Raw genomic sequence first — 17488 nt, forward strand, 5'->3', positions numbered from 1 at the left:
TGCTGTGTGTGGTAGTAGACTTAGAAATGTTTCTTTAAAGTTGTACTGGCTTTACTTCCCAGTACTTTCCTTATACCAGTTCTGCAGGGAGGCCTGTGTGCTGTGCTCTGTGTGTGTGTGTGTATGTGTCTGTCTGTCTTGGATGTTGGGGGATGTATTGAGGTGGGCAGAGGCATCAACACAGTTAAGAGACTTAGGGTTTTCAGTTTTTACTAAAGGATGTCAATTTTATCATCGGTTCACTTTATTTCTGAAATGAAAAGAGCCAGCAAAAACCACTAACTATTTGGGCTCTCACTTCATCTGACCAATAATAAGCCTGGAAGAAAGTATGTCAATTAAGAAATACTTAAAAGACACACATATGATTTCTTGCAGATAAATCTAGATTCTCATCGTTGAACCAGAAAACATGTTTTATTTCTTGCCCCCTACAACGATTTTATCTAACTACATTTTGCTGTTGTGTTCTCAGCCTTCTTTAAAGCACTCTGCCAGAGTATTAGCAGACCCAATGCTTCTTTTGATATAGAGTTGCTAAAAATAGTCTACAATATATCATCTCGTTTTCTTTCTGTTACACTATTGCAACTTTTGTTCCGTGTATGTGAGGAAAAATACCGGGTTTCCCATAAGATGTTTATATGTTTTCTCCTTAAATATAGTGGGATCATGTCATTAGTCACATTTCCCTTTACACCTTTACTACCAGGAAGGTCAATGCAGTTTAATCAATCTCTCGATAGGATGCAAATAGCTCTCCTATGGATAAACAATGTACTAATTTTAACGTCATTTTGTATGTTAGTCCATTTTTACTTATCTCCTTATAAACTTAATGTATCTGAGCACAGGGAGATCAGCTTGGTGCTTTGTGACCGCCTGGAGGGGTGGGATGGGGAGGGTGGGAGGGAGGGAGATGCATGAGGGAAGGGATGTGGGAACAGATGTATATGTATGACTGATTCACTTTGTTATAAAGCAGAAACTAATAAAAAAAATAAATAAAGAAAAAAAGAAAAAAAAAACCATAGGGAAAAAAATCCATGAGTCCATACTGTTATAAATATTTGAATAAGTAAAAAAAAAAAAAAAAAACTTAATGTATCTCAAAAGTGATTGTTTCATCCTATAGACTGTATTATTCATGTATATTGACCCAAATCGGTAAGAAAACAAATAAAAATATATTTGCCTTACAGAATCCTAATGTGAGGATTGTTTACCAAGCTCATCTTCTCTAAACAAGACTAAAACAAATTTGATTTTTAAGTGTGTAGCTGATCGACAGCCCCTGGAAATGGCAAAGGACTGGTACTGACACCTCTCTTCGGGCACACAGGCTGCTTATATGTTCCACTCCCTGTCCGGCTCCCTCATAAATCCCCTTAAGGTGATGAAGGAAAGTGCCTCAGACTTCAGAAGAAACCACAGTTGACCCTGCTGCAGAAGCTGTCCATAACTGTTTTCATTATTATATGGTGTTTAATCCTCAAAATTTGAAACGTGAAAAGAAAACTAGCACTAAATGTAAATACTTTGTTTAATTTCTTGCAAATAACATTCTTTCTTATTACATGAAGACAACTATGACTTTGGGCACTGAAGAATTATGGAAGAAAGAAAAAATGAGGAGTTATTGATTGTAATTAAGGTTTTTATATAATTTGGTATGTCACTGATTTTTGATAAATGGAATTAAGAATATCAAAGACAATAATAGCTAGCAGTTCCTAGGAGTTGATCGATTCTCCTAAATGTGTTGAGCACTCAACAAGGAAAATTATGATGACATATGAGCTTCCATTTGAAGCATATGGTTGTGATTTTAAACACATTTTAAAAGTACAATTTTAGAACAATGACATTAAAATTATTTAATACACAGTTAGTCTTAATGTTTTACTGGGATAATGACAGACACGGCCTCGTGGAACTTATCATGTTTATGACACAGGACCACATAACAGCCATGCCAGGTTTCTCAAACGTCATTGTTTGTGACTGAAGTTTAAATGAGGGAGGCTACCAAATAAAAAGAATTAAAAACAAAAACTAGTTCTACACATTACTATCATTCCTTGTTCAACTTTTCAATTTATCTTCCTTTTATTTTTATCCTCCAGATATAGACTGATGACAGAAGGCATAAGAGAAGGAAAAAAAATATATTATTTTTCAGCCATTGTTTTTTCAAAGATAAACAATGCTTTGTAATGGAATGTAAGAAAAAGCAACATATAATTTTCATACCTTAATCAAATTGGCCAAGAGTTACTGAAAACCTGAATTGTTTTGCTGAAATCAACATTTATATTGTTTAAACTACTTATGAAAGTAGTTTAAATATTTTATATTATCGATCAATGTAATATTATTGTTAAATAAAAGATAACTCATTATTTGCATCATACTGTGGGAAAGGTTATTACATTTTTAGCAAATCTAATTCCTACAGCATTATCACTATTATCAGTATTATGAACAATGTCTATATCAAAACTACATGACAATATTTCATCTGCACTTCCCTAAGGAAATGATTTTTGTTCTATATATCACATTGTAGCAGTTTTCTAAGAGACTATAATAAGCTTCACAATAATGGTGAATAATTCACATATTTCATCTAAATTATTTGATGGAAATGTCCTGAAAAATATAAAATATAATACTATCAACACATATGAACATATAACACTTAATATCACACACTGTTTTTGTCACTTACATAAAAAAGGAATGTCCTCCTAGCATAGTAATTACAGATTGAAAAATAGAAAATTTGACCTGGAGAATGATTCTGAGAATTAAGTTCTTGTTGGTTTTCAAGGAGCCTGAACTCCTGGGATTCCGTACTTTCTTTAACCACTCCCCCCAAACAATCCGATACCTCTCTTTTAGCTTTATTCTACAAAGAGAAATCTGTAAGAAGAAAGTTGGAGATCACTGATCTTCTCCTATGTTATGAAGGCCATGAGAAATTAGAGTCTTGGAGGAGCTTCAAGATGGCGGAAGAGTAAGACACAGAGATCAATTTCCTCTCCACAAATACATCAGAAATACATCTACATGTGGAACAACTCCTACAGAACACCTACTAGAACGCTGGCAGAAGACCTCAGACCTCCTAAAAGGCAAGAAACTCCCCACGTACCTGGGTAGGGCAAAAGAAAAAAGAAAAAACAGAGGCAAATAATAGGGACAGTACCTGCACCAGTGGGAGGGATCTGTGAAGGAGGAAAGGTTTCCACACACTAGAAGCCCCTTCGCAGGCGGAGACTGCGGGTGGCGGAGGGGGGAAGCTTCGGAGCCACGGAGGAGAGCGCAGCCACAGGGGTGCGGAGGGCAAAGCGGAGAGATTCCCGCACAGAGGATCGGTGCCGACCGGCACTCACCAGCCCGAGAGGCTTGTCTGCTCGGCCGCCAGGGCGGGCGGGGCTGGGAGCTGAGGCTCGGGCTTCAGAGCGCAGGGAGAGGACTGGGGTTGGCGGCGTGAACACAGCCTGAAGGGGTTAGTGCGCCACGGCTGGCCGGAAGGGAGCCCGGGAAAATGTCTGGAGCTGACGAAGAGGCAAGAGACTTTTTCTAGCCTCTTTGTTTCCTGGTGCACGAGGAGAGGGGATTCAGAGCGGCACTTAAAGGAGCTCCAGAGACGGATCAGCGCAGACCCCAGAGACGGGCGTGGGATGCTGGGGCTGCTGCTGACACCACCAAGAAGCCTGTGTGCAAGCACAGGTCACTATCCACACCTCCCCTCCTGGGAGCCTGTGCAGCCCGCCACTGCCAGGGTCCCGTGACCCAGGGACAACTTCCCCGGGAGAACGCACGGCACGCCTCAGGCTGCTGCAATGTCCCACCGGCCCCTGCCGCCGCAGACTCACCCCGCATCTGTACCCCTCCCTCCCCCCGGCCTGAGTGAGCCAGAGTCCCCGAATCAGCTGCTCCTTTAACCCCGTCCTGTCTGAGCAAAGAACAGACGACCTCAGGCGACCCACACGCAGAGGCGAGTCCAAATCCAAAGCTGAACCCCGGGAGCTGTGCAAACAAAGAAGAGAAAGGGAAATCTCTCCCAGCAGCCTCAGGAGCAGTGGATTAAATCTCCACAATCAACTTGATGTACCCTGCATCTGTGGAATACCTGAATAGACAACAAATCACCCCACATTGAGGAGGTGGACTTTGGGAGCAAAGATATATATATATATATATTTTTTTTTTTTCCCTTTTTCTCTTTTTGTGAGTGTGTATGTGTATGCTTCTGTGTGTGATTTTGTCTTTATAGCTTTACTTTTACCATTTGTCCTAGGGTTCTGTCTTCTTTTTTTTTTTTTACTTTTTAAATGTTTTCTTAATAATTATTTTTTATTTCAATAACTTTATTTTATTTTACTTTATATTATTTTATGTCCTTTCTTTCTTTCCTTCTTTCCTTCCTTCCTCCCTCCCTCCCTCCCTTCTTCCTTCCTTCCTCTCTCTCTCTCTCTCTCTCTCTTTCTTTCTTATTTTTTCTCCCTTTTAATCTGAGCCGTGTGGAGGACAGGCACTTGGTACTCCCGCCAGGCGTCAGGGCTGTGCCTCTGAGATGGGAGAGCCAAGTTCAGGACATTGGTCCAAAAGAGGCCTCCAAGCTCCACATAATATCAAACGGCAAAAATTTCCCAGAGATCTCCATCTCAACGCCAAGACCCAGCTCCAGTCAAGGACCAACAAGCTACAGTGCTGGACACCCTATGCCAAACAACTAGCAAGACAGGAACACAACACCACCCATTAGCAGAGAGCCTGCCTAAAATCATAATAAGGCCACAGATACCCCAAAACACAACACCAGACATGGACCTGCCCACCAGAAAGACAAGATCCAGCCTCATCCACCAGAACACAGGCACTAGTCTCCTCCACCAGGAAGCCTACACAACCCACTGAACCAACCTTAGCCACTGGGGGCAGACACCAGAAACAAAGGGAACTACGAACCTGCAGCCTGTTAAAAGGAGACCCCAAACACAGTAAGTTAAGCAAAATGAGAAGACAGAGAAACACACAGCAGATGAAGGAGCAAGGCAAAAACCCACCAGACCTAACAAATGAAGATGAAATAGGCAGTCTACCTGAAAAAGAATTCAGAATAATGATAGTAGAGATGATCTAAAATCTTGGAAATAGAATGGAGAAAATACAAGAAATGTTTAACAAGGACCTAGAAGAACTAAAGAGCAAACAAACAGTGATGAACAACACAATAAGTGAAATTACAAATTATCTAGAAGGGATCAATAGCAGAATAAGTGAGGCAGAAGAACAGATAAGTGACCTGGAAGATAAAATAGTGGAAATAATTACTGCAGAGCAGAATAAAGAAAAAAGAATGAAAAGAATTGAAGACAGTCTCAGAGACCTCTGGGACAACATTAAATGCACCAACATTTGAATTATAAGGGTCCCAGAAGAAGAAGAGAAAAAGAAAGGGATTGAGAAAATATTGGAAGAGATTATAGTTGAAAACTTCCCCAACATGGAAAGGAAATAGTTAATCAAGTCCAGGAAGCACAGAGAGTCCTACACAGGATAAATCTAAGGAGAAACATGCCAAGACACATACTAGTCAAACTATCAAAAATTAAATACAATGAAAAAATATTAAAAGCAGCAAGGGAAAAACAACAAGTAAAACATAAGGGAATCCCCATAAGGTTAACAGCTAATCTTTCAGAAGAAACTCTGCAAGCCAGAAGGGAGTGGCAGGACATATTTAAAGTGATGAAGGAGAAAAACATACAACCAAGATTACTCTGCCCAGCAAGGATCTCATTCAGATTTGATGGAGAAATTAAAACCTTTACAGACAAGCAAAAGCTCAGAGAATTCAGCACCACCAAAGCAGCTTTACAACAAATGCTAAAGGAACTTCACTAGGCAGGAAACACAAGAGAAGGAAAAGACCTACAATAACAAACCCAAAACAATTAAGAAAATGGTAATAGGAACATACATATCGATAATTACCTTAAATGTCAGTGGATTAAAAGCTCCAACCAAAAGACGTAGACAGGATGAATGTATACAAAAACAAAACCCCTATATATGCTGTCTACAAGAGACCCACTTCAGACCTGGGGACACATACTGACTGAAAGTGAGGGGATGGAAAAAGATATCCCATGCAAATGGAAATCAAAAGAAAGCTGGAGTAGCAATTCTTATATCAGATAAAACAGACTTTAAAACAAAGACTATTACAACAGACAAAGAAGGACACCACATAATGATCAAGGGATCGATCCAAGAAGAAGATAAAACAATTGTAAATATTTATGCACCCAACATAGGCACACCTCAATGCATAAGGCAAATACTAACAGCCATAAAAGGGGAAATCGACAGTACCACAATCATAGTAGGGGACTTTAACACCCCACTTTCACCAATGGACAGATCATGAAAATGAAGATAAATAAGGAAACACAAGCTTTAAATGACACATTAAACAAGATGGACTTAATTGATATTTATAGGACATTCCATTCAAAAACAACAGAATACACATTCTTCTCAAGTGCTAATGGAACATTCTCCAGGATAGATCATATCTTGGGTCACAAATCAAGCCTTGGTAAATTTAAGAAAATTGAAATCGTATCAAGTATCTTCTCCGACCACAACGCTATGAGACTAGATATCAATTACAGGAAAAAAATCTATAAAAAAATACAAACACATGGAGGCTAAACAATACACTACTTAATAACCAAGAGATCAGTGAAGAAATCAAAGAGGAAATCAAAAAATACCTAGAAACAAATGACAATGAAAACACGATGACCCCAAACCTTTGGCATGCAGCAAAAGCAGTTCTAAGAGGGAAATCTACAGCAATACAATCCTACCTTAAGAAACAAGAAACATCTCAAATAAACAACCTAACCTTACACCTAAAGCAATTAGAGAAAGAAGAAGACAAAACCCCCCAAAGTTAGCAGAAGAAATCATAAAGATCAGATCAGAAATAAATGAAAAAGAAATGAAGGAAACGATAGCAAAGATGAATAAAACTAAAAGCTGGTTCTTTGAGAAGATAAACAAAATTGATAAACCATTAGCCAGACTCATCAAGAAAAAAAAGGGAGAAGACTCAGATCAATAGAACTAGAAATGAAAAAGGAGAAGTAACAACCGACACTGCAGAAATATAAAGGATCATGAGAGATTACTACAAGCAACTCTATGCCAATAAAATGGACAACGTGGAAGAAATGGACAAATTCTTAGAAATGCACAACCTTCCTAGACCGAAGCAGGGAGAAATAGAAAATATGAACACACTAATCACAAGCACTGAAATTGAAACTGTGATTAAAAATCTTCCAACAAACAAAAGCCCAGGACCAGATGGATTCACAGGTGAATTCTATCAAACATTTAGAGAAGAGCTAACACCTGTCCCTCTCAAACTCTTCCAAAATATTGCAGACGGAGGAACACTCCCAAATTCATTTTACGAGGCCACCATCACCCTGATACGAAAACCAGACAAAGATGTCACAAAGAAAGAAAACTACAGGCCAATATCACTGATGAACATAGATGCAAAAATCCTCAACAAAATTGTAGCAAACAGAATCCAACAACACATTAAAAGGATCATACACCATGACCAAGTGGGGTTTATCCCAGGAATGCAAGGATTGTTCAATATACGCAAATCAATCAATGTGATACACCATATTAACAAATTGAAGGAGAAAAACCATATGATCATCTCAATAGATGCAGAAAAAGCTTTCGTCAAAATTCAACACCCATCTATGATAAAAACCCTCCAGAAAGTAGGCAAAGAGGGAACTTTCCTCAACATAATAAAGGCCATATATGACAAACCCACAGCCAACATCATCCTCAATGGTGAAAAACTGAAACCATTTCCACTAAGATCAGGAACAAGACAAGGTTGCCCACGCTCAGCACTATTATTCAACATAGTTTTGGAAGTCTTAGCCCCAGCAATCAGAGAAGAAGAAGAAATAAAAGGAATATAAATTGGAAAAGAAGAAGTAAAAGCTGTCACTGTTTGCAGATGACATGATACTATACATAGAGAATCCTAAAGATGCTACCAGAAAACTACTAGAGCTAATCAATGAATTTGGTAAAGTAGCAGGATACAAAATTTATGCACAGAATCCTTTTGCATTCTTGTACACTAATGATTAAAAATCTGAAAGTGAAATTAAGGAAACACTCCCATTTACCACTGCAACAAAAAGAGTAAAATATCTAGGAATAAACCTACCCAAGGAGACAAAAGACCTTTATGCAGAAAATTATAAGACACTGATGAAAGAAATTAAAGATGATACAAATAGATGGAGAGATATACTATGTTCTTGGATTAGAAGAATCAACATTGTGAAAATGACTCTACTACCCAAAGCAATCTACAGATTCAGTGGAATCCCTATCAAACTACCACTGGCATTTTCCACAGAACTAAATCAAAAATTTTCACAATTTGTATGGAAACACAAAAGACCCCGAACAGCCAAAGCAATCTTGAGAAAGAAAAACGGAGCTGGAGGAATTAGGTTCCCTGACTTCAGACTATACTACAAAGCTACAGTAATCAAGATAGTATGGTACTGGCACAAAAACAGAAATATAGATCAATGGAACAGGATAGAAAGCCCAGAGATAAACCCACACACATATGGTCACCTAATCTTTGATAAAGGAGGCAAGAATACACAGTGGAGAAAAAACAGCCTCTTCAATAAGTGGTGCTGGGAAAACTGGACAGGGACATGTAAAAGTATGAAATTAGAACACTCCCTCACACCATACACAAAGCATAAACTGAAAACGGATTAAAGACCTAAATGTAAGGCCAGACACTGTCAAACTCTTAGAGGAAAACATAGGCAGAACACTCTATCACATAAATCACAGCAAGATCCTTTTTGACCCACCTCCTAGAGAAATGAAAATAAAAACAAAAATAAACAAATGGGACCTAATGAAATTTAAAAGCTTTTGCACAGCAAAGGAAACCATAAACAAGACGAAAAGACACCCCTCAGAATGGGAGAAAATATTTGCAAATGAAGCAACTGACAAAGGCTTAATCTCCAAAATTTACAAGTAGCTTGTGAGGCTCAGTATCAAAAAAACAAACAACCCAATCCAAAAATGGGCAGAAGGCCTAAACAGACATTTCTCCAAAGAAGAAATACAGATTGCCAACAAACACATGAAAGGATGCTCAACATCATTAATCATTAGAGAAATGCAAATCAAAACTACAATGAGATATCGTCTCACACCAGTCAGAAGGGCCATCATCAAAAAATCTACAAACAATGAATCCTGGTGAGGGTGTGGAGAAAAGGGAACCCCCTTGCACTGTTGGTGGGAATGTAAATTGATACAGCCACTATGGAGAACAGTATGGAGTTTCCTTAAAAAACTAAAAATAGGGCTTCCCTGGTGGCACAGTGGTTGAGAGTCCACCTGCCGATGCAGGAGATACGGGTTCGTGCCCCGGTTTGGGAAGATCCTACATGCCACGGAGCGGCTGGGCCTGTGAGCCATGGCCGCTGAGCCTGCCCGTCCGGAGCCTGTGCTCTGCAACAACAACAAAGAAAAAACAAAAAAAAAAACAACTAAAAATAGAACTACCATATGACCCAGCAATCCCACTACTGGGCATATACCCTGAGAAAACCATAATTCAAAAAGAGTCATGTACCAAAATGTTCACTGCAGCTCTATGTACAATAGCCAGGACATGGAATCAACCTAAGTGTCCATCAACAGATGAATGGATAAAGAAGGTGTGGCACATATACACAATGGAATATTACTCAGCCATAAAAAGAAACAAAATTGAGTTATTTGTAGTGAGGTGGATGGACCTAGAATCTGTCATACAGAGTGAAGCCTGGAACTTTAAGCATACAACAATATTTGTCATTTTAAAAATTTACCCAAATTCTAAAAATGCTTAGTTTTAGTTTACAATGAAAATAAAATGTGGAAAAATATTCAAAGTAAGTCAGAAAGAGAAAGACAAATACCATATGCTAACACATATATATGGAATCTGAGAGAAAAAAAAAAAAGAAAGTTCATGAAGAACCTAGGGGCAAGACAGGAATAAAGACACAGACCTAGTAGAGAATGGACTTGAGGATATGGGGAGGGGGAAGAGTAAGCTGGGACAAAGTGAGATAGTGGCACTGACATATATACACTACCAAACATAAAATAGATAGCTAGTGGGAAGCAGCTGCATAGCACAGGGAGATCAGCTCGGTGCTTTGTGACCACCTAGAGGGGTGGGATAGGGAGGGTGGGAGGGAGGGAGACGCAAGAGGGAAGAGATATGGGAACATATGTATATGTATAACTGATTCACTTTGTTATAAAGTAGAAACTAACACACCATTTTAAAGCAATTATGCTCCAATAAAGATGTTAAAAATATATAAATAAAAAAATAAAACAAATGAGAGACCAAAAAAAAAAGAAATTAGGGTCTTAAATTTCATAGGGAGATTCTGATATTATCAGAAATTTACGTAAAGCCTGGAACTTTAAGCATACAATAATATTTGTCATTTTAAAAATTTACCCAAATTCTAAAAATGTTTAGTTTTAGTTTTGATTATGTCTGAGCTGGCATATATATAAAATATTTTCTTTGCCTTATTGGATTATAAATAATCTGGTTTCATATTCTTAGAGTGAGTTTGGATTAGAATTAACACACCAGTCTGCCTAGGCCATGGACTACACATATCCCTGAGAACTGGATCAGTAGGAAGGTAGACTTGTAAACAAAAATAGAAGGGCAGAACACAAGGGGAGTGGATATTTGCTTGGCTGAACAATCTTTTATGTATTTTTGAGAAAAATGTTACAAGTAGCTACTGATAAGGGAAATTTTCTTCTCCCATTTACAATGAAAATAAAATTTGGAAAAATATTCAAAGTCTGTCACATTGGTAGAATTGACTATACTTTCCTAATCGTGATTGATAGATTTAAGGTAGAAATTAGAATTTTTTTACCTAGACAGTGAAGAATAACTGAATTTATTTTCCATAAATATTAGTCTATTTTGCAGTAGTATATTTTTTAAATATTGCCAAGTAATGTCATGCTTAAACTATAATCAAGACCATGCCCCTAAACAAAAACTGAAAGAATGAAAAAAAGGAAATAGGAAAAGAGGGTTAAAACAGTTACTGTGTCAATATAATTAAAAATGAATCCTGACTGAATACATTGCTTGAATCCATCCATTTATCTCTTCAAATTCTACCTAAAGATAATTTTATCATGACATGATTAAAACATTATCCACACATCAGGCACACTTTCTGTGATGTGTTTTGTAGTATATCTTTGTAACAGTATTATAATCCAGCATGTATTCCTCAACTACTATCCCAGAGACACATTGGATAGAAAAGCATCATGAAAACTTTCACATGATAGCAATGTATTTGTAACTTAAGTGATACCAAAAATTACAATCACCATCATCCAAATAATAACCAATTAGAGATTTAATTGCCTAAGATTTGCAGACACTGAAATTGCCCCAATTCTTATGTATGATTCTAAATAAATGTCCATATCTCTATTTTAGAGATGAGAAAAGTGAGTCTCCAAGAGATAATTATTGTTTTGGAGTCCCATATGGTTTGACTCCAAAAATGAATACATTATCCCTGACCTACTCCCCTTTATCTACTTCTTCCTTTGTTCTCTGTATGTTTATTGAAAAATACAAAGCAGTGAAAAGATGGAGGTCACCAACAGTACACTCAGAGGACCAGGATATTAAACAGTTTTCAGCTTAAGCCTCACTGGAATGAGTATGTTTCTATCCACAGAAATAAGCTGCTACATCATTAAATAGATTTGCTTCATTTAAAATTAAGCTTAATCTTTCTCCCTAACCTATCACCCTTTCTGTTCCTCTTTATTCTTCTCTCTTTCTTTTCATGTAATTGGCAAATATTGATTCTACGTTAAAATCAACTTGGAACAGTGGTTGAAAACACAAGCACAATACTATTATTCTTTATATTTACTGCAGGAAAGCAGGTAGCAAAATGTAAATGGTATTTGATTATCCTTCATAAAATAAAACAGCTGCTTTGCTCTACAGGTAGTACAGTAGTTATGTAGTGATTGTATGTGACAGTGGACATTGGTATATGGTCTTTGCGTGTTTAATTTACAGGTTGGCATTTCCACTATGGACTTTTTTTTTTTTTTAACCAAGAAAAGGATGCAGAATAAAGTTCTATCTAGCTAAAGAGTTCTCAACATTAAAAAAATTATGATATGGAAAATCTGCCCAGTTTAGGCCTGTTTCCGCAGTTCCAACATAGCAATAGTAAATTGGCATGGACATTTAAATTAAGCGCCTGGTGCTTCTGAATCAGTTCTGTGTCCATAGACATATTTCTTTTCTCTAATTTTTAATCCATTTGTCTATAGCACCCCCCCTTGTAATTGATATCATGTCACAAAATACTATCAAATGTAGCAATTGATAGATATCTACTGACCAACTTTTATAATGTAAATGAAATGCAAAATAAAATTTAATAATTATAATAAAATGCAATTATATTTTTTCAAAATACACATATGCCACAATGTAAGTTTCACTTTTGGCTTCATTAAAGCGAGTATCAAAAAGTGTTTCATATACCCAGAAATAAGTGGACAGAATCAAGTTCATGTTTACAAATCTCACATTTCATATGTCATACTCTTTTGTAATTTAATTAGAAATACTGGAAACACACATTTGCATTAGATGATGATTAATTTCTCAAGATAAGGATAACTCAGCCCTCAAAATTGCAATTTACTCTTTATAATATACTATCATGCATATACAATATCAGTAAGTATTAGGTAATTTTCCCACAGAAAAATACAGTATTTTAAAAATATTTGAGCAATTACACACAAATCAAGTCTTTGTATCATTTTACATAATTACAACTGACTTTTAATTTCCCTTTTTTCTTATAAAAATTCAAACAATAATGCCACTAATGAATCTCTAAATTAATTTTTTGACAATATGAGAAAACATTAGTAATATTTTATCATAAACTTATATTTACAACTTCTAAACCCTATAAACCTTAAGATATATATAATTTCAACATAAAATTTATAAGCAATTGATCAATGTTAAGATTTTTTATATTCAATTACTGTATTATTTTTTCTAATTTTATAAGCAGATAATAATTAGTAAATTATTTGTTTAGAACAAAGGATACATAGATGTTACATCTCATGTTTGTTTTAGCCTATTTACTATAATTTAACATATACTAGGGAGATATTGTTAGGAAAGTGGTACATTTCATAATTCAAGAGTAATAACAGCAAAATATATGTAATTCAGTCTCACATAACACAATGACAAGAGTAACAATGACCATAACTAGCCTATGACAAATCAAATCATGTGCAAGCTAATTGGGCTGGAATGGGATGCCTAAATATATATTAGAGAAATAATATACTTTTGCTTTTCCCAATTTAAACAACCACAGAGTTTTAAATGGAGTAAGATGGTATGAGCAATCTTTACCCCAAAGCACTCACCTACTGTCAGCTGTCCAGTTAACTGCCCCATGTGATTTCTTGCATTCACTGTTACATTCCTGTCAGACTGTAAGACCAGTGGACTATCCTGGGAAACATGTATAAAATAAAGAAATCAAATAAAAAATAGAAATATAGTCAAGATTTGATATATAAATTTATACTGCACTTGCTTGGGTATTATCAAAATTCTATTTCTTTGTTCTCTATTAGGCAGTTATTTTAACATCCCAAACATTGGTTGAACAACATAAAAAATATGGGTGCCTCATAATAACTATTTGACATAATAGGGACATTCCCATTTTGGTAAATAGGAATTAACTACTCGATGCAAACATTTTGAACTGTACTGATTATTGCACATCACAGCTGTAGTAACCTCTCTCCTTGTCCCCCTCCAAGTGGCATAGATGCCTGCCTTTGGAGATATTTTAGACCCTATACAAATGGGGAAGTCACTTTTAAGCTGAACTTGCAACTTTCAGATCTCAGCTTAAATGTTACTTTCTTGAAAGTGCCTCCCCGATCACTGTTAACTACAGATTCATTCAATCCCCAAACTCCCAATCTCCATTAATTTTGTTCAAAGCACTATCACAAGACAAATTTATTTTGCTAATGTATGTGTTTACTTGTTTTTTGTTTGTTTCTGTCACAAGAGGAAATGTCCATTGGGCAGGGACCGTGGCAGTCACGTGTACACAATTTTATTCCCACTACTTAGCATACTGCTGAAGGAAAGCGTTTACTAAGTGTTTATTGAATGGACAAATAAATCGTCATAATAAAATTGATATTACTTTATGTATCTAGCTCACGAAGAAATGCTTTGTAAATCACAGGATGATTTAAGAAAGGAGGTACATAGAATAAAAGAGTATAACATATTTTAGTACAAATAACCTTGGTTAGATGTTTACTTTTATCACTGATTTAGCACTTAAGAATAAAATATTTTACTGAAGGACAATATCACTGCCTTAGGAACCTATATATCAGGTATTGCCACTACCTGCCTCAAACAAGTAACTTACAACTGGCTACATTCTCATTTTTATTATCTAAAACAAGCATGGTGATCATTTACAAATTGTCAATTCATTCATTCAACAAAAATATTCTGAGAATAATGAATATATTGAGTGCTCACTCTGTATGATGTACAGGCTTGGAACATTTCAGGGATCAAAACATAAAACAGTACCTGTCCTCATGGAGCTCGTAATCTAGATATTGAAATTCTATGAAAATCTCTCCCAATACCATCCTCAACATGTAGGTACTTTGTCACTTCTATGTCAATGTAAATACACAAGTGCTTTCATACATGAGCCATATAAAAACTCTTTCGAGAAAAGAATTTGAAATTTGTGATGGATATACATAATAAAGATTTTATAGTTTTTTTTTCCCTAAAGCTGTTTTGCCCCTTCTGACTATACGCAAAGCACTGAGCAAAGATAGACACACACACACACACACACACAAACAGATGTTCCTTTAAAAGTGGGGTTTGCTAGTATGTCTAAACTAAGGCTTAATTTTTTAAAGTAATTTTCTGCATTTTCAAGAATAGATTTATTCTCTGAAGTGAGACACAGCTGTACAAAACCACGTTAATTTCATTCTGTCTCTTATCACAACTCATTTATTTTTGCAACAAATCAAAAGTATTATACCTGCAGTTAAAAAAAATCTAGTCCTTTCTGCATAGGTATTTCTAGGCTGCAGACGTTCATTTTTGAAAATATATGAAATATATTTAATTAATTCCCTCATTCCTTTCAAATGGCATATTCAAATTCTGTTTACAATATGGATTGTGGAGTAAGGACTATTTGCAAATAATTACAGTATACCCAGTAAGGATACTGCACAAAGAGAATGGCTAATTAAAGCACAAAAATATTTTAAATTGGCAAAATTAAATATATGCTGCCCCTGTATTTAAAGAAGGAGCTTTGAATTAAATAAAATTAATTTGAATGTTAAGAAAGAGCAGAAGCCTATAAAGCACTTCATGGTTCAAAACACTGTAAAAATATGTTGGTTGAATTTTCATTCACATATTTCAATATTTTTATGATATAACATATATGACTTGTTTGGATATTAAAAAATTGATGACACTATATGCTCATATTTGAATTACTAAACATAAGTTTCTGTGAACTGTAGCATAAAAAAGCATAACCATTAGAATGTACACTATAAGAACTATGTAAGTACATTAAAATAAGTATTACTTTATTAAATATTTTAAGATGAGAGAAAAGTCCATTTTAAAAAGGCAATAAGTATTTAATTTGATTTACTAGAGAAAGAGCCCTGTGTTAGAATTGAAAGTTTAATCATCACGTCTCTTTGTTTACAACATATCAATCTTCTTTCTCTTACTCTAACCAGAGAGATCCTATTGAGGTTCTATCCCTGGCATTCTTTCCTTTTCATTACATGATTCTGCCAAATTTCCCCTCTGAGTTAAATTTTTGCATCTAGATTAAAATTCTACTATGGTAAAAACAGCAATCATTTTACTGACTAAAGCTATAAACATATAGTTATCAGAGGTCACAGACAATTCTTCACACTGTATTCAGGTGACATCAGTATGTTACACTGATTTATTAAAATGTGATCAGGTGAACTGAGTCAAAATCGAGTAACTGTTGTTGGTAAACAAAACGCAATGCATGTAAGAGCATTGTTTTCACTGACAAATCACACTGTCGTTTCTGCATTATATTGATATATCACCCGGATGACATTTTTGGGGATTAGAACCATGGCTTATGCATTTTAGGTCCACAGCATGACCTTTTACACAATATACACTCATATATTATAACATGATTAATTAAAATATACATATGTGATAAAAATATATATGATAAGACTAAGAGCAACTCTCAATCAATCCTAAACAATTTGCAAATCTTATTGCAAACACATTTTTAGGTGAAAATCAGTACCAAGAGATTACTTCTTACCAAAAAATTGACATTTAAGAAGGTGTCGGGGCTTCCCTGGTGGCGCAGTGGTTGGGAGTCCGCCTGCCGATGCAGGGGATGCGGGTTCGTGCCCCGGTCTGGGAGGATCCCACATGCCGCGGAGCGGCTGGGCCCGTGAGCCATGGCTGCTGAGCCTGTGCGTCCGGAGCCTGTGCTCCGCAACGGGAGAGGCCACGGCAGTGAGAGGCCCACGTACCGCAAAAAAAAATAATAAGAAGAAGGTGTCATATCTTCTTTCTTGTGTTCATTTCTCCAAAGGTCTCCATATAAGAATATAACTTCCACTAATAAATCATTGGTTTTCACTCTTTTTAAAAAATATTCCCTCTTCATGTTTCTTTATATTATAATTCTGTGCTCCAAAACTTTGAAAGCTAGGGTCTAGTTTCAGATATTAAAATAAACATATCAATACTCCTTATGGTTTATTCTTGCTGAGAACATGAAGGGGAGAAAAGTTATCTGGTAGTATTAACTCTCAAATAGAAATAAGATATGTAAGTCTATAAGGGTAAGTAAGTATTATTCTGCACAACATATTAGTATACGTATCTCTTTTGGAGGAAGAAAAATTTCTTCTTTGAATTCAAATATTTTTCCTCCAAAACCAAGAAATCTCCTGTAGCAGGTATTTCATAGTTTTCTGGAGCTGACCTGCATCTTGGCTGCGACTCTAGGAAATATATTTGCCTTCTTATGCTTCTCTTGAGACAAAGCAGGTAGGCAATCCAGGGAGAAAGGCAATGGTACCATTGGGGGGCCCCGAGAGCCTCTCTGACAAGTCTTTTACGCTCACATTCTTTATGCCAAGGGCCTGCTTGTCACCT

The 17488-nt window shown here is 36.2% G+C and overlaps 1 protein-coding gene across 3 annotated transcripts in view; it reads right to left on the reverse strand.

Annotated features, from left to right (window-relative positions):
- The window catches only part of SGCZ (sarcoglycan zeta), a gene marked incomplete at both ends in the record, with an annotated part of 869709 nt that overhangs the window by 81949 nt on the left and 770272 nt on the right, over positions 1-17488 (reverse strand). For all 3 annotated transcript variants that reach the window (XM_079726475.1, XM_079726476.1, XM_079726474.1), the window contains one exon: positions 13648-13735. In XM_079726475.1, the coding sequence (XP_079582601.1) occupies positions 13648-13735 (88 nt within the window). The remainder of the gene's footprint in view (positions 1-13647; positions 13736-17488) is intronic.

Source organism: Hyperoodon ampullatus (genome assembly GCF_949752795.1).
Source record: "Hyperoodon ampullatus genome assembly, chromosome: 20".
NCBI lineage: Eukaryota > Metazoa > Chordata > Mammalia > Artiodactyla > Ziphiidae > Hyperoodon > Hyperoodon ampullatus.